The sequence below is a fragment of the Porites lutea genome, chromosome 12 (genome assembly GCF_958299795.1).
Source record: "Porites lutea chromosome 12, jaPorLute2.1, whole genome shotgun sequence".
Lineage (NCBI taxonomy): Eukaryota > Metazoa > Cnidaria > Anthozoa > Scleractinia > Poritidae > Porites > Porites lutea.
In genome coordinates, this window is record NC_133212.1 from 13,632,820 (window position 1) to 13,660,599 (window position 27,780).

At 39.2% G+C, this 27,780-nt stretch overlaps 1 protein-coding gene across 1 annotated transcript; it reads left to right on the forward strand.

The window, feature by feature from the left end:
• Positions 1-27,779, forward strand: LOC140922048 (uncharacterized). Its single transcript, XM_073372077.1, has 21 exons — positions 1-188; positions 7,077-7,197; positions 8,382-8,568; positions 11,404-11,551; positions 12,057-12,247; positions 13,939-14,085; positions 14,405-14,558; positions 14,901-15,206; positions 16,296-16,589; positions 17,439-17,723; positions 17,818-17,867; positions 18,114-18,355; positions 19,484-19,979; positions 21,338-21,383; positions 21,501-21,595; positions 22,522-22,649; positions 23,127-23,395; positions 23,977-24,043; positions 24,376-24,856; positions 25,125-25,764; positions 27,063-27,779. Exons 1-21 carry the CDS (start codon positions 122-124, stop codon positions 27,206-27,208), a joined length of 4,560 nt encoding a protein of 1,519 aa, XP_073228178.1. The 5' UTR covers positions 1-121; the 3' UTR covers positions 27,209-27,779.
• Position 27,780: the final 1 nt, after the last annotated feature.

The following is a 27,780-nucleotide window of genomic DNA, read 5'->3' on the forward strand; positions in this document are numbered from 1 at the left end:
AACATAATACATGTGAGTTGTATGTCTCTTTGTGTTAGGCGCATGCATGTCTCGGAATTGTACAACTCGAAAATAATTGAAGCGTCGAAGGCACATTTTTAACCTACTTCTTCGCTGAGAAATGGAAAAGAAGTCATTATTCTTTTGGGTATTTGTCTTTTGCTGGTCGATAAAGGGTTCTTTAGCAGGTAAGTTGCGATGTTACGTTTTGTTTCGTGTGCTATTTGCCGCTGGGGTTAAGGTCATATTTCGAACAAAACTTGGTTAGGTATTTCGCGTTCATTTCTTCTTATTCTTTGCTTTGCCTTAGATGTCTTTTTTCGATCGTTAAGGCCTTCTCTCGTCGCTAGGTTTTATCTGCGTGGGCTATTGCTTTGAGATTTATTGTACACTTTCTTTTGCCGTAGATTTTTGATGCCGCTTTATATTATCTCTGACAATATTTGTCCATTATGTCTATTCGAAGCTCTACGTTCAATAAGCACTGAGCATAAGTAAGGTGAAAAGACTTCGAAGGAAATGATAAGCAGCTTTGCTTGAAAAGATTTTCTTTCGTTTTCGCCCTTATTTATTGCGGGTTTATTGTCAATTTGGCCGTCGCTCACTTCGGATTCAACACCGATTCCTTTTCGTTTATTCTGATAATTTAAGTTTTAGAATAATTTTTTTGTCTTGAGAATTAAGAATTTTCTGCCTTAACGTTTCATGCAAGGGGGAGAATTTCTTTAATAAAGAAAGCTCTTCTTAACTGACTTTACACTGAAATTCCCATGGCTTCACGCCTATTCTATTTTTAGACGTGCTGCTCGTCAACATGAAATGAACATACAGTACTAGAATTCTGGTACGAATGCTCGACGTTCAGTTTATTGCCGCAGTCTTCTAGAACAAGTTTGTTTTCTTGGAGATGGTTCAAGTTTTGTTGATGTGAAAGAATTTGGTTCGGTGAATATTGGGATTTATAGCTAAGTCTATTTATCTTAGAGCTTTCGTTTGCCCAGCTATCCAAATCCATTTTCAATATTTGCCGTCTCGTCATTAGAAAATTGGAAATGTAACCATCTTTGGGTTTGTTTGATGTTCGATGCATTATCTTTATCAGAAACAACTAATTAATGTCAGGTTCATAATAATTTGGGTTTTTCTCTCTCACACACAGTCAAAACATTTCCCGGGTCGGAAACGTAGCTCTGACATAAAGAATATCAACAGTTTTTAATATCTCTTGAGTCAATTTTGAACAAAATACACATTTAACCGGTTAACATAAAACACTTTTTACATATGGTCCGCACTATTGAAAAAATTGTCTGGACTGTTCTGCCGAGTTTTTCTCCTTTCTCCTGGGGAGCGAGCTGTGACTCTCCAGTTGGCCCATGCCTTCAGATTCAATGGTCCAGCAAACTTATGGCGGCCACGATAACGTTACACTAGTAGTTGAAACAGGACATCTTACAGTAAATATTACAGTCGATTGGAGACGGACAGCTAGAGTTGGTCCCTTGTTCTCTTTACTCCCTTCATTTGACTCTTCAAAAGACGGACACTTCTCTAAGACTCCTAGTTTCCTGTCCCAAAGGTGGCCGTCTTTCATAGAGAGAGTTTACTCTACCAAGGGTGATTTCATCTGCGGCAAACACGTATGGTGGGCAGCAAATACTAATAAGAGTTTCTCAAACTAATCTGGAAACATTAAAATATCTAAAACGCATCGATGACGAATTTTTTGCTCTGGCCAAGAAACGACCTCATTTGTATGTTAATTTTTTGGTCAGTTAGCCTAGCTCCTTTTCTTGCAATTACTGTGCACAGTGTACAACTTTCTCTTCGCTAAATATAAAAAGGGTTATTTTTATTCGCAGGTAACGTAATATGTAACATTTTGCTAAGTTGAAGTATCGCGTGTTGCAGCTTTTGCCTTTCAAAACGCCGGCTGTCAGAAGAGGAAAGTAGAAAATGTAAAACGCGAAGAGAATTTCTACATTCGTAGTGATATGAAACCAGATTCCGGTTTGTTGTCGAAGTTTTAGAAAAAAATAAGAAACTCCAGGTCTTTGACTCTTACTTTGTCGACCGAACAAAGAGACCTGCAAAAGCAAAGATTACAAACTGATTTTATTAATGAACTTATTTGGCAAGGCATTAAATAAACAAATTTGATGTGTCACCGATTCAGACGCGCCTTGAAATTGATTGTTAATTAAAGATCAAGGTGAGGAAGATAAAGCCCCTGATCCAATTAGAAAATCCGCGTGAGTTGTTTTCTGTTTCAATGCACGTTTTATTTTTGAGTTTTATTGTAGTTTATTATCAACAATAATTCATATACATCTTTGTCCAAGACCTGCGTAACTCAGTCTCTTTGTAATAAAATCTATCGGAGAAATGATCCGGTCTGTCATGAGATGACTTTAAAAGAATAAAACTATTCACTAAAAACAAGTTATGAAGTGTTTGAGTTGGGAGTAAAAAGTTTGAGCATTAAGGGATATTAGGTCACTCCACGACTTTGTTCAAAAAAAGGGTCAGTATTGCTTTCAAATGCCTCTGTATAATTACTTATTTATGCTAATTTAATTTAGCTTTCTCTATAAAGAACCATTGATGGTTTTCAAACCTCTTTTTCATGCAACCCACCGCAAAATGTGTACATTGTAGGGTTCTTTGGCCCTCAAAGAATCAGCATCGGTACAGAAACAGTTTTTATTTGACAAATTGTCCACCAAAACAAAAAAAAAATACTGGGCAACAACCCCTCAAAAGAGAAAAAAAGTTATAACTATTGACAGGTATTGTAGGTGCAGGATTCAGGGGCACCCAACGAGGATATAGTTCAAAACCACTTAACATAGCATTGTTGAACGTATTTTAGTATTCAAAAGGTAGATATAGGCATATTTTTATCCCCTAAAAACTTTTCATCTGTTCGGATTTCCTAGCTGAAAGTCTAGTGATCCGAAAATTATAGGGATAAAAACTTACCTTCTCGAAAATTTCAGCCAGGAAAAGGCTCCCGAAAATTCTAGGTGGCCTTTTTTAGGGTCAAAATCCGTTAAAATTGGGTAATTATACCATTTTGTAGATGTTTGAAAATCCTAGGAGAGGCAGGCAAGCAAGAAATTTTTCAACAAATGCTCCGAAAATTCTAGATCTCAAATCGTCTTCCAAACAGATATTTTCCCGAAAATTACCGTTGGGTGCCCCTGAGGATTGAGGCTTTAAGGAATTCCTGTAAATTTTTTAACACCAGCTTGTTAAACTGTCATTTAGAGGTAAAGAAGGCCATTTATGTTGGCCAAGAAAAGTAGTCTTGGATGAATGAAAGGAAATTATATATTTTTTTCATTGTCTTAAAACTGGGTCAACCATTAGGAAACAAAGCTCTTTCTCCAGGCCTCTAAACTTAGAAAATTAGAAAATTGTGGGTTTGCCCACTAATTATGAATGGTAAAGCTAGTAGTCCTAGCTAATCTTTTAGCCATAGACTTTTGTTATCCATTTTAATTTTTTTGTGGTATTTATTGAAAAAAAAAATGGTTTTAAAAATTTTTTAAAATAAAACCCTTCCAAGATGGATCTGAACAAATTAGTCATGGTTATTTTGGTGAGACTGGGTATTTTTGTTTATACAAAGAGGCTGATGAAGATTCTGGTAGTTTGTCATTTTCAAAAATATAGCCTTCTATTAAGTCTGTTGGCACAAAAAGCCAAGTGTTAATTCGTAGGAAATTTGAAAACAATTCAACGCCTGCTAGGTCAGTATTAATGACAGTTGGATTCATGTACAGAAATGATATCATTGAAGATGTAATCTGCACCTGGTAACAACACGCTACAAAATATGCTATAGTGTAGCTTCCTGATAATCTTTCAGTGTTCCAGAGCTAAACCTGCCAAAAATTAAAGAAAACCAGAATTTCGAACAAGTGTTCAGTAATATATTTTATTTTGGGTATGTGTTTGAGGCTGTTAAAACGTAACAAAATTTATTTCAGGTACATACTCTCCTTACTCTACTCGAGGACTCGAACACAATTTTGGCGTTTTTATTTAAGTGTTACACCGACCCCCACGAGATTCCGTTTTCATGGACTGTTTGCCTCTGTGAGACATGCTGCTCTACTTTGTTCTCAGTGGCTGTTATCACAAACTGATTCCAAAAACATCATTTGACTTTCTAACTAGTTGTTGGTTTTGGAGCTTAAGAGAATTGCTAGACGCTAATCTAGTCTGTAATCTCTTCGGCGACCACTTGGTGCATTTTATGAAGTCTTTTATCTTCGACTAGCTACCAATTTATTGTGTGCCATCACATGACATCGTCATAGTCCTCTCTGCATAGCTTATGCATGTCTTTTGGCAAGTGAAGAAATTTCTAGATTACAAATATTTGAGTGTTTTTTTTTTCAACTATGACGTTATGGTGGCCGCCATAAGTTTGCTGGACCCTTGAATATGAAGGCATGGGCCAACTGGAGAGTGACAGCACACTCCCCAGCTTACGCCTGGCGCTCAGGGCTGGTTGGAACGTTCTGAAAGTGCAAATTATCTGCATGATAAATAGAAAACTCTATGTTTTTTTTAAAAAGAAATTCTTCTATATTTTTATCAACACATACATAATATAGATTTGCCAATTGTAGACGTAAATACTACCCCAAGTTTAATTTCTGACGTTAATACAATTTCTCGAAAAAACGCTATCAGACTGACGACTGACTGAACAGTGACTTAAGTACCGTACGATCACCAAATAAATATAGCTTTTATAAATCAGGAGTCTTTTTTCAACGTGATTTTTGAAACCCAATTCCCGCAAAAGCCTTTGTTAGGGATAGTTTTGACCCAAGCATAGTGTGGGCGCCATTTTGAAGTATTCAAGTAAATTAAAGTTGCGTATATCTCCGTTAGTCTGTATTTCCAAAGTTGCTTTAAAGTTCCGCGAAAAAAAACTGAAATGTATGTGGATTAGAAAACCAGTGGATAAGCGAAACGGGGAATATATACGGGGAGGCTCCACCCGAAAGGGGTACCTTGCATATGGAAGGGTACGGATTGTACAAGTTAAAATATATAAATTATAGGGAAGTCTGTCTTTGGGTCTGTGAAAGCGCCCAAAAGGGCTAACAGATGAATTTTATGGCTTCATAAAGTCGAGAAAACGTTGTATTTTTGTGATTGATTCCTATCACTAAAAAGACAGTGCATTTACAGCAATTAAAAGGGATGCAAAGTTCTAAACAAGGTATGTGAAAGGGCTATCATTTTTAGTAATAGAAAGTATACGAAATGGGTACGTTTTTCGTGAAAAATGGTATATAAAAGGGTGAAGGGTTGGACCTCGGGGCGGAGCTTCCCGCGCCACAGTCTCCCTAATGGGGTTCCGTGTAGACTGTTCACAGTCCCCTTTTTTCCCGTAAGATCGTCGAGATTGAGCGCTATGCGTTACGAGTTGCCATCTTGGATGAGTATCAAAAGTACTTTGCGGGTGGTGGGTTTGATGGTTTAGGAGGAAGCGAGAAAAATATTTTTCTCGTTCCCCTCCCCCTAGAGCTACATGTATAATCCCCGACGCCCGCCCCCTCGGTTCATTTGAAAATCAAGATGGCCGCCATTAACCATTAACCGGGTAATACGCGATATGTCACGACGATGTCACGGAAAAATAGGGGACTGTGAACAGCCTACCTTCCGTGTGATATCGAATGTTTTTGTTCAATCAAAAACAGTCAGAGCTTGATAAGCAAACAAGCCAATGATGTCATCTTATTTTCCTTCAGGTCACGTAGCACATTCTACAATAAATACAAGGCCGCAATGTAAAGTTTTTTAACGTTCGCGGCTTAGATTTTAAATTGTGGAATATGAACCGAACGACGGTTTCGTTGGAGAATAACTTGCTAATTATTCTTAGGATAGCTGGGATCGATGAAACAACGCTTACGTAAAATACCGGATAAGCTGAACTCACATGTAGTCACGATGTCTCTATAAGCGGAAGAGGGGTTTATTTGACAAGATTAGCGAATAAACCATCAGAATTACATACTTTTGATTCTTTCAGGGTCGAGTCATTATACGTTACCAAGATGTTCACACAAGATGATCTTCAAATTCAAATCATTTTGAATGCTTTAATAAAATTTTGTTCATACACCATGTAATATATTTTTTGTTGTGGTAATGAAACACTCTGATCTACTTTAGCGTGTTTATATTTCACATTCGTCCTAAGTTCGACCCCTTGTCCCATTCGTACCCTAAATTAACATTTGAATGAACAGACGTAGAATTTTCACACCCTCTGTTTGTATTTTCCGGTAAGAAGATGATTAAAATTAAATTTCGTTTTTGGGGTACACAAAGATACTCCTAATGCGGTTGAATAGTTCGACTAATCTGAAAGAAGCAGACAAATGTGATGCACTCTTTCATGACGAAATGACGCCTTTTACCTTTGCTGTTTTGATATTTATTGTACAATGTTGTGGTAGGTTGAGAATTTTATTTCTAAGCTCAAAACTTTGTTCGTACGTAGGCGTACTGAATTCGACTCAGTTCTGCTTCCACATCTCTACACTAGGAAAGAGATCTTGTTGTTGCTTTGAGGGAAATCGATGTTGCTTCATACCGAATTTTCGTGGCAAGATCTTTTGCCGGGACTGTTACCATAAAATCGAGTTTTTATTCTTAAGCGTCTTTATTTAAGTTTACTACCGAATGAATGCACCGTGTGCCACCTAACAAAAGGCGCCTCGACTTCCCAATCTTTTAGAGACATTTTCTTAGCATTTCCTGTCAGAAATTTGTTTTTCTGAGTTAGACAACCGTAATTATGGAATTGTTCAATGCATATACTTACCCGAGTGGGAATATAATACGTTTAACGCTGCGTCCGCAGCGAAAAGGAAATGTTAATTAAATGATGGAAACTTATGACTGAAGCTCTGATTCTCTTATTAGAATGCTAAAGTGAAGTGCGCGTGGAAATTGGCTCGTAATCCTGATGTTTTGTTGTCATTTATGTCTTCACACTATAGGCCTTGCTGATAAAGTGTTTGTCTTCTTTTCTTCAGCTTGCAGCCGAGCCCTTGGAATGGAGAAAGGTTTGATCAATGACAGTCAGATAACAGCGTCTTCGGTACAGTCACCTGAATACTCTAGTCCCTCATTTGCCAGATTACACCAGCGAAAAGGGTGAGTAGGCACCTCTGTATATCATTTTGGAATTTGTTGGTCGTCACAGATCGAATAATGTAATTGGTGAGTGTGTGTAGAGTACTGCGTTGAGAACAACGTTGTAAATAATTAATGTAGTAACTAATGGGTTATTGTTGAGATATACGTATTAGGGCCTCTTCATATGAGCCCGGTTGACCGGGCTGGCCCGGTTTCCGAGATCTCGCCTCACCTCTAAATCCTTTGTAAAATTTTCGATGTGTTCATATGAGAGGGCGGGCTGGCTCGGTTCCCGAGATCTCGGTTTTTCCAACCGAGATCTCGGTAAGCGGGCTGGAAATTTTGCCATATGAACACTTCATCCCGATGAACGGCGGGATGAATTCTGGCGGTCCGGATGGCATCGTCTTGCATTGCCTGCTGTATTTTCCACATCATAAGCATCCCATTTAACTGCAGTGATACAGCTTTAAGAGTTACCGATGCTAAGATAGGCCCAAAAGTTAAAATTTTTGTGTTTCGCTATGTTTGCTTTGTTTCCTAAATTTGGCGCCAGAACTCGTACCCAGGATCTTTGACCTTTTCTCATCTCGGAAACCGGGCTGAAATTTCTCATATGAACCCAAAGCAAAATTCATCCCGGTAACCGAGCCAGCCCGGTCAACCGGGCTCATATGAAGAGGCCCTTAGAAATTGTTTCCCCAATGCGTTCAGTTTCATTTGATTGTTTTTGTTCCATTGGAGAAGATAAAGATCAGTATAGCGACTTAGTACTTAGTGCTCATTAATTCTTAATCCGCAGGGGAGTCGTGGTAATCTAACTTATACTATGCTGTTCAATAAGTTATGCTCCGCAGTTAAAAATGTTACATGTTTAAAACGTTACTGACGCTTTTTTCGCGGCAAGGTTTGAATTAATATTCTGGTCACAAGTGGAGTTTTCGGACTCGTTCTTTGAATATTTACTTAATCCTTGGCCAAACAAAGTATAGGGTTGCGGTTTTCGCTGGTTTTACTCTTGGTTTGAAGTTAGGTCGTCCAAGTCAGGCAGCAAACCTCAACGAAAAAAAATATAAATAAGAGAATCAAAATTAGACCCAGTCAAATCTGTAGACTGATTTTAAAAGTTAATCTGAAAATTCCCCAATAGTATTCGAAAAGTTTATCATTATATTATCTTTACTTTACTTATCTAAATTTAGCTTGGGAGGCTGGTGTCCGGACAGGAACGACAAGAATCCTTTTCTTCAAATAGACCTCCTGACTCCTCACACGATTACTAAAATAGCTACACAAGGAGCTGATTCAAACTTTATTGAAAGATACAGATTGTCTTTTAGCTATGACAACGTTATCTGGTATAATTACACGGTCAAAGGCGAAATTAAGGTGAGTTTCGATTTTTCTTGCTTCACTATTTAATCCAGAACTCATGCGAAACTCAACTTAACTTGACGTTCTTAATTCATCAGCCATAGCCCACGACACTTCCTGATCTTATACTTCAGTATGTGTTTTTCAGTGGCAATGTTGTCGCCACTGGAATAGAGAAAAGTGTGACGTCACGTTTCCATAATAGAAAATTTCAGGATCTTAGTAATCTTTCTTGTCAGAGACAGCCATTTGCGTTCTCGAACAATGGAAGAAATTGGCTACCGTTTTGTTCCTTAGTGCAATCATGCAGAGGAAAGTCATACATCTCATTTTTTTCGTTTTTTTTTTCTGCCATATTAGCAAGACCAAGGGTTGTTATGCTCTAGGAATTTTGCTATCATGGCAACGTGACGTAACTACTTCTCCTCTCTATAGCGCTAGCCTGCGAACGGCAGACGTTTCTCCTCGCTCATCGCCGCTGAGGGACGTTTCCTCCTCGCGAAACGTTCATCAGCGGCGATGAGCGAGGAGAAACGTCTGCCGTTCGCAGGCTAATGAATCGTTCAACTGTCATGTTTGTTTTGTCGGTTGCTCGTGAATATAATTCGCACGGTACTATATTTGGAACGAAAAAAAAAAACTGACCAATCAAAGTTCGTAAACGACGTGGCGTAATTTTACTCCACTTTTCCTTGCCCACTCAAAAAGTAAGGAGCTTAAAGCTTTGGTAAAACAAAACATCAAAAACGTGCAACTTGTTTTGCAACACACGCTCGAACCTGTGTTGCAACAAATATAAGGCTGCTGCAAAGTATTTTCGTTGGTGATAAAACGCGCAACATTGCTTATCAACTCGTTTTACAGCAAAGTCGCAAAATAAGTAAAATAGAAAATAAAAAAATAAAAATAGAGAATAGGCGGGAAAACTTAAAGTTAAATGTCGTCCTAGTAGTCGCCTTCGTCCTCGAAACTAACGCTCTCTAATAACGAGCACGACGGCTACGAAAATAAAGGGCAGTCTGTGACTGCGTGTGGCTACTTTTTTAGTTTTGTAAAATATATTGCAGTGAAAAAGGAATGCATAAAATGAACAACTGTAGTTAACGCCAAAATTGAGAAGAAAGGATGGATGGTTTGAACAGAGTTTGTTAGTATTGGACTTTATTAAATAACAGCTATTTAGGTTTATATTGAAAAAAAAAACAACAAACAAACAAACAAACAAAACAAAACAAAACAAAGCAAAAACGATAACCAAAAAAAAAAAAAAAAAGAAAAACAGAGAGAAAAAAGAAGGGGTACTTAGCAGGATTCGAACCCAGCACCATCGGTCTGTGACTGGATGCGGCTGCTGTTTTAGTTTTGTAAAATTTATTGAAGTAAAAAAGAGGAATGTATAAACCAAAAACGAAAAAAAAAAAAAAAAGACAGAAGGAAAAAAAGAAATAGTACATCACAGGATTCGAACCAAGCATCATCGGCTCCACGCCACTTCACCTTACCACTACACTAAGGATTAAGTCTTCAATTTAGTACACGCATCACTCATGTTTTTATACAAAGATTTTCCTCTTATTTTAAAGCTGTTGGGCCAAATCGCTTCCATTTTCTCTGCAAAATACTTCTGTCGTCGAAATGCATCGCCAAAGCACTTTCTTTAACCGCTTTTTAAAGCGCGGCCACAATTTCGACCGGACCAAAATAGTGGGCTTCCTGTGCAAGTTTACTGACTCACCTACTTACGGACTTACTCACAACGCCAAGACATAGTGGCTAAGCTCCCTAAAGGGAGGCAGTTGCCATAACAAGAGACCTCGCGCTGCTTTATCGCGCTCATATTCCATCTCGTTTAGTTCGTCAAATGTTGAAGTTGAATTCTAAAGACTGTAGTACAGTGAGGGCAAAGAAATGTACAAAAATACGTTATGCACGTGCAAAGTAACCAAAGTTGCTCTTAAACCTTATTGCTTTTTTGAGGCCGCAGCGAGAGTTTACAAATATAGCACTCAGAAAAATGGATATTCACGAGCACTGAAAGCGAGTTACAAGTTGCTACTCCTTATCAGTTTCTGATACCAACGGCTACCTATTCCAGTGGCTGAATGAAACATATACCCACTGCCCTTAAGTCCCTTCGTTTGCCTTTTTTAGATGCTGGTTCGAAATAGTTTGGAATAACAACAGCAACAACAACAACCACAAAAAAAACATACGAGATAGAATCCTTCACTCAAAGTTTGCTGCTTCCCCTCTTTTTATTTAATGTTATTTAACACTTAATGAATGAGGCTGAGTATCTTGTGAAAAATTATGGAGATTGAGGAGGGTGATCTCCATAATTCTTCATATGATACGAAAGCCGAATTCAATAATTGTTTTATTATTTATTCAAAATAATTTCTAGTTTAAAAACATAGCTAAAACACGCTTACCTCCATCGATCAGATCGATGTTAAGCTCATCTTTGATAGTGCACGTTTAGGGTTGTTCAGCTCCGCAAATATTCTCCAAATAGCAGATGTCGCCCTTCGAGTTGTCTTCTTGCTGTTCTTGTCATGTTTTTAGCTATTATTTCGCCTAGTTCCAGCTGTAGTCCTTACTCTTGAAACGAGTGAAGTGTCCGCCATTTTAGTTTTCAGAACGAAAACAACTCAACCTCGTCCCCAGGTCTTCTCGGCTAACGGTGCGTTAACCTGTAGAAGGCTGCGTTTTTGACGCCATTTCCTCGTTAAACACAAAATTCTTCCGAATTTGGTCATCAGTAAGTGGTTATGGTGAATTATGCGTGTGCTTTTAGCCAATCAGAATTGGGGAAATATTTCGAATGAATAATAATCATTTTTATTGCAGACTTTTCGTGGAAGATACGGTGGAAGAGTGAAAAATCAAAATCTAACACAGCCGCTGACTGCGCGTGTTTTGCGCATTCATCCCATAAATAACAATAGAATTGTCCCTTGTGCCAGAGTTGAATTGTATGGTTGTACACCTTCTGAAGGTATGTAGTGTCTAGGTAAAAGTAATATTTTAGGCAACGTTTAATGTGTAGTGAATATCATTAAGTTGTCTCCTGAGAAAACGAATGTAAACAATTTCTCATTCCTAGCCTCTTTTAATGGTAACGGTAGTATTTTTGTAACAGTAGGAAGACTTTCTTCAAGTGTCAGTGTTAAGCTTTTGCAAACTAATTAGGAACACGTATAAAGCAAACCATTAATGTGAGCAAAATATAATAATATGATAAATAATACGAAAACTTAATATGTAATTACGGAATTACCGAATTTAGAACAGTTAGTAGTAGTAGTGATCGTAGACCGCTGTATTTAAACACGACCAGTGATTAAAGTAATTTTAAAACATTCTTGACGAGTCGTGTAGTTAGCTAGCCTTTGAACTAAAAAAGACTTTGTTCTACCTTTACCTTTCTCTTTCGAAGCGCGTAGAACTTTCTAGGCTCGGCTGAGTTGTCGTTTTTTTTTTCAATATTTTGCTCAAAACAGACTGCAAGACGCCAGTGGGTGTGGAAGATCGTAGGATCAGCGACCAGCAGATGACAGCGTCATCTCAACGGGATGGTCATAATGCCTCTAATGCTCGGCTGAACAACGAGTTCCTCAGGCAGAGCAGCTTAGGCAAATATATTTTTGGTGCATGGTGCACTGACAAGAGGGACATACATCAGTACTTACAGGTAACGCCGAGACTATTCCGTAATTCGCTTTATGCCTTTAAAGGGGCTGTGTCACGGCTGTCTACTTCATTTTGTTAAAAAGTAAGGAGCTTAAGCAACCACGACGGCGAAGGCAGCAAGAACGGCAAAATAACAACTTTTCATGGTTTCTGCATTTGCATCACGCTTTTTTGTACAGTTCTTTGCCGTCACTTCACGACTACCACGTTTTTTGGAGGACGTGAACATATAAGACAACTATTTTCTTTTTCTATTGTGAACTTAGATAGAGTCCTTTAGAGTTTAACTCCTGAAAAATTGCCAATATTTGACAAATTCAAAGAGGTGAAATAAGAGCGATGAAGTTTGAAACAGGGCGAATCAGTCTTTTTTTGGGTGACGTTTTAGCTGCCGTCGCCGTCGTCGTTGCTTAAGCTCCGTATTGGTAGTTACGCATCCTTATTTGCTGTTTAACTTGAGAAATTGCTTTTAAATGGCAAAATAACAGCTTCGTGGCGAACGAATGTGCATCTCAAGCATAATATCAAGCTAGGAGTGTAACGATTCATATTCCTTGCGATTCAATTCGATTTCGATTATTGTCTTTCGATTTCTATTATTTCGACTCGATTATGAAACTGTTTCTTAATTCTTATAACATGATAACGTGTAATGTTAACAACATGCAACCCTAAACCCTCAATTTGAGAATACTAACAGGGGCAGGAGGATTCACAGTCGCTTGGTTCGTTGCCATGTTTGAGAACCTGACAAAGATGGTTTGCCTTATTTGGAAATTCTCAAGGGGTGGTTGAAGGACAGCATTTTTACCAGGCAACACAAAATGGCGCACGAACTGCTATCGTCTTTGCTCGTCAATCAAAAACTCACATTTTAAAGAGTTCTGGATTCTGATGTTACAATATAATAACTCACTGAGGGCACCCTGGGAAAGGTATGCAAAAATCGAAGCAAAATAAATGTGAAAGCAAAGAATCGTGAATCGAACCGAACGGTCATAATCGCGATAAATCGAGAATTCAATTAATCGTTATACCACTATATCAAGCGACGTTACGAAACAACAAAAATGAATTTTGAAAACTGTGATGCTTGCAAGGTTTCCAAAACCGCAATTGCAATCCGTTTCAATCCACTCTTCAAGTTTTTCCATCCGTGCCTCCTTTTGTATTTACTGTGTTACTTATACTTTTTTTTAACGTCTTGAAGAGTTATTTTTGGTTCAATCATTTTGGTGGCGGTTCCTAACGTTTGAATTTTTCATGCTTCGTCCTATTGGACCACTCACCAAAGCTCTGTGAGTGATTACTAGGTTTGAATACCTTCATATACATGTAGTCGTTGACTGTTACTAATAAAGCCTTTTTAGCATTTGACTTAATAGTTGATATTTACTACCAGAAAACTATGATGAAAAGAGCGGTGGTTTTCCCTCATGTTAGTGTAAGTCATGCGAAGACACGTTTATACTTTTTTTTTGTTAAAAAAAGTAAGAAAACAGCGTGCGTAACATAGTTCCTTAATTTAGGATGAGAGGCCCGATATGGGAGACCTACAATAGTCAAGGGAGTGGCCCTTAAAAGTTGCTGGGAGGGGAAGGAGGGGAGTAGGCAACCAGCAGTATGACTGTTCTCTTCGCCCAAGTGTTATTTTGCTGACGGGATATTTTTGTCTGTTCGTCTTTGGCTCAGATTGATCTTGGTCGAGTGCGATCCGTTTCTGGTGTGGCTACTCAAGGCTACACCATGCAGAACTTTGTGAAAGCATATAAGCTTAACTACAGCACTGACGGAACAACGTGGCAGTCATACAGAGAAAAGCCACACAGCGGCATCAAGGTACATCGATACTTGGTTGCTTTTTATTCTTATATGTTTGGGGACTGCTTTGGTGCTCTGGGACATTAAGGAGAGTCTACCTAGTGAGGAGAGCGTAAGCTCCACTGGTAACGGCACAAGAGCCGAGAGCTACAATCACAGAGCAGAACTATTGACACAAATTCGTTACATTTTGGATTGCAGAATGCTTTTGACCTCTTCGCCCTCACCCTAAAAAAAGCTGCGTTGTTGAATAACATTGTTTAGGGGGTAGGGGAGGGGTATTTGCTAACGTGATACTCTGTCTGATTGGTAACATGGACACTTTATTTTCCTTCAGATATTTCAAGGAAACTGGGATAACGACACAGTGATAAGGAAAATGTTCCCTCGCAGAATTTTCGCGCGTTATATTCGTTTTAATCCAATCTCTTGGAACCCAGCCGGCGACGTATGCATGCGGGTCGAGATTTATGAGTGTCTCCCCACTGAAGGTAACTGACTGTACTTTGATATTTTGTCTACCTAGTAATACAGTCATAAGTGCCTTTTTAACAGCTTGACAAGGGATGTGATCAGAGTAGTTTCTAAGTATGCGTCCGGAAAGTTTCGTTGTTTGTAAGAAAATTATTAGTACTAAGAGTAAACTATTAATACAAAAGGTAGGAAAATCCTTTCTTCACACCCACCAAGCACAGTATTATTGCATTTTGCTGTTGCTGTGTTGTTTGTTTCTTGTAATAAAATTCATGATCTTGAGATTTGAACCACGTTCCTTTTTCGATTGCTTCAGACAGTGAAAAGTATAAATTACACTTGAACTTATTTCCTCGTAGGAAGCATACCTCTTGTGAGTCCGCCAAGCGAAACAGTGAAGCTAAACCGAACAAGCTCCGTGAACTTGACTTGTATTGTGTCTGGCCAGCCCGGATTCCGCATGAATTGGTACAAGAACAGAGTTGTGATTCCCCCGCTGCCTCTGTCACAGATTCACCGAACACCATACGTGAATGGTAGCCGCAAAAGTGTGTTAACTCTAAACCGAGTGAAGTACAAGGATAGGGGATCCATTATATCCTGCACGGCCTGGTATCCAACACTATCCATCAACTCTACGCGCAATATTCATCTTCTTGTTCATGGTAATATTTGTTAATCGTCCTACTCGCACGTTGTAGTTTTCGAGGGTGTAGACACCTAAACTTCACCTCTTTGTGATTGCGAATGTCATATTATACATCTGCTACTATAATCGTTCAGTGCTTTGCTATCTATATTTATGGAATCTACATCGTCAGTAAATATCACGATACCAATACAAGCATTCTATTTCATCGTCCCTCACTATGTTTGTGTGAAAAAAAAAAGTTCCTTATGCTGATAGAAACGTAGACAGTAAAGGCTGTGGCAGCAAATACGCTGAGTTGGGTAGCTTGTTTTAGGTCAGTTAAACGTCCCAAAAGCTTGTCGTAATTTTAGTTCTCACGTAGTAAAAAATTATCAGAGCCGGTGCATTGAAATTATTTTTTTGCAGTTTTTAGACATTTTCATTTTTAATTGCGTTTACGGGTCGGGGAGGTTGATTTAACTAAATTCAGTGTACCATCAAATCGGTAAATAGTCAAAAGAAACTAAAATTGTGTCGGCAATAAGAATTTTTCAAGGTTGCCAATAACAGTGTTTCATGGTCCAATAGAAATGACGTAAAAAGAGTATAGACCATCGAAAATTGATGTCGATTTCAATTGAAAGTTTTTGACGTCGGGACTTCACGATCCGATGACGCGACGGAAGCGAAAACGTCGCTTCAAAAATGAACTTGCATTCTTTCGGTCTTCATCGCGATTATTCCAACTCACTTACTTTGTCAAATGTAGACGAACCCTCCCGGAGTTGAATTTCTAAGAACTATATTCAAGTTTAGAAAGAGAATAAAATTTGGTCGTCGTTTTTTACGTCCTCCCTAAAAAGTAAAATTAGACAATTTCACGTCGTAGTCGTGCAAAAACGGCTAAGAAATGTACAAAAAAGTGAGATGCACGTGCAAAGTTGTTGTTTTGCCTACTAAACCCATTGTTTTTTTTGACGTTCTCGTTGCGGTGGGATCGTAAAGTCTCTAGTAACTTTCATGATCTGTACTCTTATCCATAGCTCTCAACCAATCAGTGCGCTAGGAATAGCTCAGTTATTGTAAACAGTAAAAAGACACTTATTAACGATTTTGTTTCCAGCTCCACGACCCGTTATGGTTATCTCTGAAGTTCAGGCCAGACAAATAACGCTTCATATAACAGACCCGACACCTGCCGACACTTCAAAGTACTTAGTGCGCTACAAAAAAGACACGGGACATGCGCAGTGGGTGACTAAAGAGAAAAGTAAGGTTGGCCAAGGTAGCGACGTTTACGTTACATTGAATGGCGTACATCCATTCACAGCCTACGTGGTGGAAGTTGCTTCTTATTATAAGGATCAAGATGAAGGACCTTACAGCATTCCGAAACGGTTTACCACTAAGCAAGCAGGTATGAATGGTGTACGGAGCTGTTCTTTTTTCCCCATGTTTTATTCAATGTGCGACCTCAATTGGGATTATCGCACATGGCGTATACATTCTGACTCCTCTGAAGTCTTAGGGCGCTAACCAAAACTTTAAAAATAAAAACAGGTTCTTCTGAGAGCTTCCACGGAAAACCCATCGCTGCCGTGCATAATACGGGGTTCAACATACCACGACGGTGACGGCCACGAAAACGTGGCTTAAAAGTAAACTCGAGTTCTTTCAAGTCTATCGCGATCATACCATCTTCTGGAGCCGAATTACTAACAACTATAACCAAGTTCAGAGAGAAAAAGAAAATTTTTTCGTTGCCAGTAAGTCCTCCATAAAACGTGTAATTAGGAATTTTCACATCGTAGTCGTGCAATGACCTGAGAAATGTACAAAAAAGCGTAATGTACGTGCAGAGTTGTTGTTTTGCCTTTTCAACCAAATGCTTTTTTTGACGTTCTCGCCAGTGTCGTCGCTGTCGTTTTTACATGTAGGAACGGACCGACCTGGCGGAACAGCACTCGTAATATGTAGCCGAAAATCCCCTAATTTAGTATGCCTCCTACACAGACGCCCTCGAAGGAACGCTTGACACGAAGCCCTAAGAACGTCTGCGTGGTAGGCTAAATTTAGTACCAGTAACTTGGATTTCTAAACAGACATAAACAGTTCATCGTTTCTTTTGTTTAATCCATTTTTCTGCTTACCCGTTCCCATCTTTTTCTATTGGTTGAATTAGAAGATGGGCAAATGACTCAACATTCTGTTTTCTTCTTGAGTGTTTTTTTACTTAGATCGAACCTTACTTTTTTCTCGTTTGTAGCTCCGAGTGGTCCTCCCCGCGATGTATTGGTGATACCGCGTGCTAAGAACACCATTCGCGTGTCATGGTCCATTCCTAGCGCTCAAGACTGTAACGGTATAATCACTAAATACGAAATCATCTTATACAAGCAAAATCGCCTCACGCAAACGTATTCGAGGAAAGGGAAGACTCTGTATAAAGACATATCTGGACTGGAACTTAATCAGCGGTATATCATAGGAGTACGTGCTTACACGAAGGTGGGGCCTGGGCCCTATAGTAGAAATCACAGTTACTCCACAGGTAACACCAATGAACGTAGCGCAAATGTATTTCCTTTTATATGGACATTTGCGTGCAGTTTTAAACTTTTAATTCTCTCTTTTTGTTGAATTAGAGATCAGCCAAGGATCACGAATAACACAAGCATTGGAAAAACTTAACAAGGTAAAATTCACTCCAAGCTCAAATAGTCTCTTGTGGCTGCCATTTGAGTCGTTTTAGAGAACTCTTGCGAGTGTTTGGAGTTTTGGTCTTCCCTGAAGAAAGATACATGCTTTTTCAGTGTATTATCTCCGAACACTAAAAATGCGTTTTTTGTTTGATAGTATTTGCTGATCTTTTGTAGGTAAAAGTGACAGATAATCATATCGTATTGCTAGTTTGAGGCTACATGTTTTCGACCTGTTTCAGGTGCCAGTTACGAACACTAATGCACTCAAAGTTATGAAGGAAGTCCGAAATATTACTTCTAAGCCGTCTGAATTGGTACGCAGTGATTTGTCATATACAGCAAACATCCTGGATAAGGTAGTCAAAACAAACGTCACTTCCGCTGATGTGGGAGATCACGTGCTGGACACCATAAGTCACGTGATGGATGCCAAGCCGGAAGTATTACAAGATATACAGCAGAAAAACAATAAATCTGCCCAGTAAGTCTCTTCAATGAATATTGGTAGCATGGATTCTATAGAGCGTTTTCACATGACGTCATGGTGACCATTTTGGTGTCCCACGACAATGAAACAGAGACTGTGTTGGTGTTCCAGACCAATCCTGTGGGAGTTGAACTCTTTTCTTCTGTAAACGTTTTCTTTTGATCCTACAAATTTGCATAGATGCTAGCCATGTGAGTGAAAACGCTCTATGAAATATTCGGAAATAGAATCGCCCAATTTACCTTTCTGCAGTTGATAGCCGGTTGGATTTGACAGACTACGACTTTTAAAGACAACACCTTCTTATATCGTACTTGAGTTTAATATTTTTGGGAAGGAAGTTTGAATTGTTTTTGAAGGAATATATTCAATAAATAAGGACCAAGTATAAAGATAAATAATAACAACAACAAGTTAAATGAAGCTACAGAGTCTCAATATTGTACTGATGTAGGCAAAAAATCCAGAGATTAAAGAAATATGTTTTTCACTGCGGTTATTTTGATGGTTATATGCCAGTCATTCAAATCCCCCTGAAAACCATCTCCCATCATGCCCTGGCGGCCATAATTAGGACAATGTGGAGGGACTTTTACTTCGCGTTTTACCCACCCACATCGGAGTATTCATCCTTTTGGTTTCACTTTTTTTCCTATAAATTAAAATGGAACGGTGAAAAAAGCTAAAATTATCAGGAATAGAGATGACATTGCTGGTATCAAATATTTGGCTTCCTGTGATTGTCTGATCAGGAAAACCGTAAAACGCCTGAAATACTTCAGAAATATGATTGCATTGCTTCAAGAAACAAACGGATGTGAGATAAATCTACCGCGACCGGTTGTGGTCTTTCCCTTATTCTTGACCTCCAGCATGTGTCATAAGAAGACAAAATTCCTGAAATATTTTTAGTCCTCTACGATTTTCGTGCGGGGTCATTTCACTATCGCTGTCTGTATCGGTGCAATTTACAGTACTTTGTCTCGACCGTGTACTAATTTTCTTGTAAGTTATTCAATTTTGTTGATAGAATCTCCGATATGAATCGGTGGTTTCCAGTTTCATTAACCTATTGTTAGTATTTCTTCCTGTTTTCGCTGATTGTCTGTTTTCCGTTTTAAGCTTTGTCCAGATTCTTGAGGATTACATCGACAAGGGAGGAAAGTTTAACAAGGACACACCTAACATCGCTGTCATATCACAACTTATCAACAAAGGAAGGAAAAGTATTGATGTCTCTGTTACAACTACCGTGGACAAAATTGCTATTAACGTGAGCGTAAATTCTACAGGAAGGGATAGCGAAGCCAGCATAACTGTCCCTAACTCGATACTAAAGGCGAACGACACCGGAAATTCTACGTTAATTGTGGTATACTATCGAACCAGCAAACTATTCGCGCCCGAGTTTCGAAGAACGGAGGTTTGCGAGGATAGTTACACATCGGAGAAAGAAACAAGAGTGGAGTCTAAGGAGACTTCAAGTTACACGATGGAGAACTCTACAGGAAGCAGAGTAACTGAGAGTAGCCCTGTGCTATCTGCAAGTTTGAGAAACAAACAAGTGACAAACCTCACCACACCCGTAATCATCAAGTTTAAAATGCCTCGTGACCAGGTACGGCCTACCGAGCGGTTTATGTATAATTAACTTTCCTTAGTTTCCTTTATGGTTTCTTTGTGTTTGTCTTTGTCATTTCTACTTTAATTAAAAAAGAAAAGAAAAGAAAAAACGGACAAAGACGGTTTTTCTCGTCTGCGCGTATAATTTTTGTCAGTTTGCAGTATACGAAAATTGATTACTAGCAAATCTGGTAAAGAACTTTAATAGCCTTATTATTTGGCTGAATTCACGAGCGGGTAAGATGAAGCAGATCCTGTGTTCTGATTGGCTACACGAGCGGGCAAGATGGGCCCATGTTGCCCACTGGGGATTTCGGCTTTGGTCCGCAAGAAAAAGTTCCGTCTCTTTTTGGCCTTGCAATAAATCCTCCATTGAGAAAGCTTGTTCGGTCCAGATAGCTTGATACTAGCCTCGCTCTTTGAAAAAAAAACGGAAAAACAAAACAAAACAAAAAAACAACTTGGTCAATATCCAGCCATCTTGACCTCACGGTTGTTAATAACGCATATGCTATATATTGCTGAGAGCGGGAAAAAGAGGAGTTTGAGAGGAAGGTGGTTAGATGTTTGTCCGTTTAGGCGTATTTACAACGCATATTTACAACAAAGCTGGAATTTGAAATGTATGCCAGAGGAAGGTCGAACCTGGTTTTATATAAAGTCGCCAGGCGCGGATCTAGGATTTCCTAAAAGAGCGCCGAAGGCCCAAGCTTCTAGCGGGGTCCGAGGGCGGGCTCCCTCAGGAAAGTTTTTGGATTTTTACTCCTCTAAGTCCCCTTTCCAGGGTTTTCGAGTCACTCAGAAAGGATTTCAACTTGGAAAGTGTTTTTTTAGTACAAATATATCTATTATGAAAAATGTAACCGATTTCGGTAAAACGGTGGAAATCGGTGTGGATCCGCGCCTGGTCGCCGTCAAATTACATGTAGCTTAGCATACCGTAAAATTCCGAAAATAAGCCCCTCCATGTATAAGCCCCTCCAAATATAAGCCCCCCAAACCGGTAACGCCAAAAGCTCTCCGTTAAATCGCCCTTCCAAATATAAGTCCCCCCAGGGGCTTGTACTTGGATAATTGCCCTCAAATACAAAGTAAAACAAAGCAAAAACGGTAAACTTACTTCATACTATAAGGCTAGCCCTATCGATTTTGAAACACAAATTTCCCTCCGTAGATAAGCCCCTCCGAATATAAGCCCCTCTAAAAACAAGCCCCTCAAAAAGGGCCGTTGAAAAATGTAAGCCCCGGGGCTTATTTTCGGAATTTTACGGTATGTTGCCAATCGTGACGATATTAGAAACCATACCTCCAGCTCGGACTTTAGTAACTCAGTAACTTTGATCCTCTTTACAGATTATCAAGCAGAGCACAAGGTGTGTTTGGTGGGATTTCAAGAAACGTAAGTTTCAACTGACGTGAAGTGTGTGCTTTCGCTTATGTTACGGATTATGTTAGAGCCTACTTCTCATGTTTAATACAGTTGATAAGTATTTGTCTCTTCTTATTCCCACTGCAGGTGGTTGGTCGACTGCAGGGTGTTCTTTGCAAGGAATAGTTAATGATACTATAATTTGTGAATGCAATCATATGACCAACTTTGCAGCACTGGTGGTGAGTAATTAATTATGTTGTTTGGATGAACCCTACACGTCTTAACGACTTCCGCGAAGGCTTGCCGGCCAATTGATAGGAGACTAAAACATGCAGACCGCATTGTTCCTTTGAAGTGGTTTGGAAATGGCTGACGGTTCTTGGCCGTTATGAAATAAAACATTTCGGAGCGGAAAATATTATTTGGTTACATTCAGAGTAAAAGCAAGCCCCAAAATATGGTTGTGTCCGATATCTATACCACGACTTATGGGCTTCTGTGAAGAAACAAAGAACCAGTTAATAACGAATTGACCATGAGAAAAGTTATTTTAAGGGGAGGGGTGTTGGGATGCACGAAGTTAAAAAAAAAAGTGCACATGTGAAGGAAAGTTTACTGAATAACTAATAGAGTACTAAAGTGATGACGTAATAAAAATGAAATTTCTGAAATTATGGGATTTGTCAGGATATTCTGAAAGAACAATATCCAAGAGCCCTACTTAGCAAAAATGAGCATTTTGGGGCAAATTGTCTCTGAGATGTTAGCCGGTTATACTCAGAAAACTCCATACGAACCCTTCTAAATTTTTTTGTGTCGACCCCAAAAAATTTTGAAGGGTTTGTATGGAGTTCTCTAAGCATAACTGGGCTACGATCTCAGAGACAATTTGCCCCGAAACGCTCATTTTTGGCAAGTAGGCCTCTTGGACATTGTTCTTTCAGAATATCCTGACAAATCCCATAATTTCAGAAATTTCATTTTTATGACGTCACACTTTAGTACTCTATGGGAAATTTTATTAATGTTAAGGAAAAAACTTCATGCATCTCGAGGAAATTGCCGGCCATCTCCGCCATAACTTTTAATCAAGAGAGGTCTATTCAATTAGAAATTTATAACACACAGGGGCCGTTTAACATTCACGAATTTTATTTTTTCACAGGATGTCAATGGCCCGTCGTCCAAAGCGTGCGGTAAACATTCCAAGGTGTTATCACTGATCAGCTATATCGGATGCGCATTGTCTATTTTGGGTCTGACGCTGACTATTTTCACATTTGGATTTTTCAAGTAAGATATTCTTGTGAACGCGAAAACTGCATAACTTGATGGCTTCAAAAGCGTTGTATATGAAATCCCCATTGACCTTTGTCAAATGAAAGCGGATTACTACTCTTTTTTGATAATAATGGACACAGCTGGACTGACGGAAGCTTTTGTATTATTTGAGGTAGCAATCCAAAACAAATACTGCTAAAGAGGTTTGTTTTCAATGGTCAGATCTGATCATGAGATTGCATACAAAAGTGTTAAAAAGTGCCTCTTATACAGGACGTTTAATTTTAATGGCTATACCTTAGGAATTTTAATTAATAGTGCCATTTGAAAAGACTGCTGAAAAGGTTTCATTTGAGTGGTTGTATCTGAAGTTTTCATCCACATTACGTGCTTCCGTAATTGACTCTGAAAGTGAAATAAAAATGTTGAGATTCTTACTCGTAAAATTTCAAAAGTTCGCTAATGTTAATTGTTGTTGCCCTATCACAGGAAGCTTCGAAAAGATCAGATCGCCGCGAAGATATTGCTTCACCTGTGTGCCTCGCTTCTATGTGTACTGATTGTTTTTGTGTCAGGGGTGGAGAGGGGCAGTGTATCTGAAGACGCCTGTCGCATTGTAGCAGCACTCGTGCATTACTTCCTGCTTGTAGCGTTTCTATGGATGCTAATCGAAGCGTACTTCATGTATCAGGCTTTTGTCAAAGTGTTTAGAGACTATGGTGATTACGTCATGTGGAAATGTTCCGTCCTGGGGTGGGGTAAGTAAGACCCTTTTCTTTAAGATGAACTTTCCGTTGCCTTTTTCAAAAAAATACCAATATACTGCGGACAGCCCCGCAGGAGACTTATCATTACAGTAGTCTTTCTGGTGAAAAAGGCATACTTATAGCTTAATTCTCAAACAAATAGGAGTAATGTTTCCAGACCCAAGAACAACAACAATGTATTTTATTTGAGATCCAGAAGCTTACAATGTTTTATGCCCTACAAATAGCTATAGTGCTGATCTAGGCGGACAAAAATTGTAAATAAAGGCGTTATTAAATTCCGTATTAAGCAAAAAAAGGAAGAGGAAAGAAATACAACAACACACAGAAAGAAAAACCCCTAACACAAACTCAAGCACGTGGGTTTTGTTATTAGAAAAAAAAAAGACTAAAATTACAATGGAGGTATATACAACGTATAGGAACTAATGTCACTGCTGCGTTCCTAGTTTGCATTTGTGCTGAGTGAGCAAATTGTCGGGAAGCTGAATCATAATGCCACCACCCATATCGGCGGTGATTTGGCAACAGTTGCTAAGCCTCTTGCTTTTTTCGCCTTTTTTTTCCCCTAGGGCTTCCGTTTATCGTTGTAGTGGTCACTATTGCTGTGGATAAAACTAGTTATGGTGGAAAACATTAGTGAGTATGATATCTTCTTTAGATAATTAACTTTGTCATCTCTTTTTGAGTTTTATCGCTGTTGAGTCGCTTTACTTGGCTATCTTATTCGCTTTTGCCAAAAAGTACCCAATACGGCCATTCCCAAATGATCTCTTTATAAACGTTATCGGAAAGAAACGGCAAGGCGTAGTAATTCACTTTCGAAGTGAATCAATGAAACTGATGTAACCGGTCTTGGCGAAGCTTACTGTTAAAGTTAGAACGATGTCTACGGAATGCCAAAGCCGAAATTATGTAATTCCATTTTACCCATTTTATCGATCACAAATTTCGTTTGTTCTGTTTTTCAGCTGTCGTCTTGGAGACATGGCATTTTACGCGGCTTTTGTTGGTCCAGTGGTGTTCGTTATGCTTGTCAACACGATTACTTTTTCTTTAATCATGTACAAACTCGCTATGCGTCCACCAAACACTGCTGACTCTGACCGTGGTAGCGAAGGTCTTCTGAAGATCAAGCGAGCCTTTGGAATTCTTATTTTGGTCGGTATCACGTGGATGTTTGGTTTCTTTGCAGTAGCTGACGCTCGCCTTGTGTTTCATTACCTCTTTGCTATCTGCAACAGCCTTCAGGGTTTTTCAATCTTCGTGTTCTATTGCGTCATTCAAAGGAAAGTACGCGAGTGTTGGTGGGCTTTGCTGACATGTAATCTGCACAGTCTTAAGAAGTCCAAGTCCCTTTACACAGATTCTTATGACCGACGACGCTTGTCATCTGCCAGCAGAGCTCAACTGGACGCCATGCGCGCAAGAAGTAACACAGGGCTCTCTCAGGTCAGCTAAGTACCTACGTGGTAAAATGACCAAAAGAACTGCTGAAACAATTGTGCTTAGTTCAACGTTTTGTCTTTCATGAAATTCTAGACTATTTCAAAGTAGTCTTGCGAGTTTAAGTACTACCACGAGTGTTTGATTATGAAGAAACCTCAACCTCTTTCATCCCTCTGCCTTTTTGGTACCGTTTCACTGCTAATGGATGGTCTTTACACTGTTGTTCTGTACTGAAAAATATATTTTGAATGTTTTTTTTTTCTGCCTGCAGGTTCTTCAAATGCCGTTACGTCCAGTGGCCTCCTCGCAACCTGATCTTGTTCTTGATTGTAATCACCATAGCAACATGGTATACGATGATGATCAAGATGACCCTACAGTGCCAGTTGAAACAAGTGATTATCAGCTAATTGATTTGAATGATAGCCAAACAATAGAAGTACGCAACTCAATGGACCAACTTTCCACTGGTTGGGTATATCCCTCTGGCTCCAGGTCACCAAGTCTGAGGTCTCACGGAATCGCTGTGTGCCAATCACTGAATCCCAGCATGCGTGGTTCTCGCATTGCGGTGAATTCTGCTCAGTCCACACCTAAGTTGCGATTACCACGAGTCTGTGCTTTTCATCAGGCTAATGCTTTTAACGGGTCTCGTGGTAGTATGCCTGTGAAATGTAGTCCTACAAAAGAGAGTCTGAAGAGAACAGCGTCACATACTCCCAAAGTGACAAACCCAGCTAGACGTACGTCGTTAAGAAGAACTAAATCTGCTAGCGATTCATTCGGGGATGATACAAGATTCAGCGTTGCGTTTAGTTCGTGTAGCGACCGTACTTCAAGCGAGTCATTGAGTTCGGAGGGTGGTACTCCAACGAGAAAACAGTGCCTTGGTGTCCCTATAGCGAACCTGGGTAAGTTTAATGTTTTGTACTCACAACTGCCAAATACTTTGAGCACTATATCTCTCACTGGAATTATTTGACTTTGAATATTAATTACAAAAAATTAAAGCAAAATGTTTTGGCCTTGTTTTCAGTGTCTTGGGGTACAGTTTTAGAAAGCGTCAGTTTTGAAATTCGCAATATATAAATGCAGCCAAGCCAAGCCTTAAAGGCGGAGCTCCAGTTTCAGTAGGGAGCTTAAGCCGCAACGACGGCGACGGCGACGGCGACGGCAACGAAAACGTCACTTAAAAAAGAGAGGTTGCGCTGCTTTAAACTTAATCGCGCTTATTCCATGTCGTTCAATTCGTCAAATGTTGGCAATTTTTTCAGTAGTTGAGTTATAAAAGACGGTATCTAAGTTCAGGAAAAGTTCAGAAAGTCTTTGTCTTGAGTTCACGTCCTCCTCAAAACGTGAAATTAGGCATTGTCACGTCGTATGACGACAAATAAATATACAAAAAAGCGTGATTCACGTGCAGAGTTGTTGTTTTGCCAATTTAAACCTATTGCTTTTTGCCGTTGTCGTCGTCGTCGTCGTCGTCGTCGTCGTCGTCGTCGTTGCTTAAGCTCCTTAATACTGACTGTTTAGTTGAAACAAGAAAGTAATTCCTCGGTCAGTACTTCCCCACATTAACTGAAGGATATAATCAATAATAATTATAATCAATTTTATATGTAAGGAAACATAAATTTTCAAAAGGCAATCCGTGTACCTCCTCTTGCAAATTCGAAGGCATTTTGCTCAAAGTGGCTTTGTCATGCTGTTTGCTGTCTTTTTTAAAAGCTAAAACGTGCCTTTGATTCGTATCAGTTGAATTCCAACATTAACGTTCCAGTGCTTTAAGTAGGCAGCGAAACTGTTTCTTGTGGTCTATTGCTATGGATGGCGAGAATATGCATGGATTCTAACTCGCAAAAATTGGGACAACTATTTCAAGTTTTAGTTCTATGCGTGAAAAAAGGATCAAAAATTGTTATGGCTAGTTCTTCCTTGGTGAAAGTTGCTTGATATCTTCTTCATAGCTTCACTGGAGCATTTTGTGTTCGGCTTAAGCCACCAAGAAGTGACTAATGCACAAAACTGACCTAATCGGGCCTCGGGACAAAGCTCCTTCAATCTTTAATCCCTCTATCTACCCTGTATTCCGTAATTCGTTATTATAGGAACATACATGATTCTGCAGTTTGATAATCGCCAAGGAGAAGAAAGTCATTTCGAAATTAAAAGAACCGTATTTGATGCCGGGCTCTTGTTTCTTTTTTAGGTGCACAAATCGTGGGTCCAATCAGAGGTTCGATCAGAGGATTTGTGGGATATGTGGAAACGACTGTTGAAAACTTTGACTGGTTAATTGATCTGGGGAAGCTGAGGTCAGCTTCCTCTCCCACTGAGTCTATCCAAAGAGTTTGAGATCGAGACAATACTTAAAAATTGTCTTCTTACTAGCAACGTAATGGATGAAGAAGCCCTTGCGAAATCTTGGGAGATAAAAATGTCTTCACTGACTTCCTCCCTTCTCCTTCGAGGTATCTCAAAGATTCAACACAGCAGTCTCGGATAATGCAGGAAGGCAGAAAAATAAGTTGCTGTTTACGATCGTTCGTATTATGCAATACGAACAGCGTTGAGTTAAACGATTTATAAAATGCCGCCAGGAGTCCATTTTCCATGTCACAAGTGGAATGCAAAGAAAGTAGAACCTTTGTAGGCTAAGTTGTGGGCAAATTGTTTCAAGGCGGAAGACTTTAAAGCATTGACGTTATTCATCATGTTGATGTAATGAACAGTGTTTTGCTCAATACGCGTTGCGGGTTGATATTTCTAGGTAATATTAAATGATGAAATTCTTATACGCGCAAGATACGAGGCGCTGCTTGTAAATATATGACAATAATGTAAGCTACAACCAACGCCCCGGCTCCGTGTCTATGCTGGAAAGACTTCTTTTTTTTTCTTTAAGGAATAAAAAATATGTGAATGAC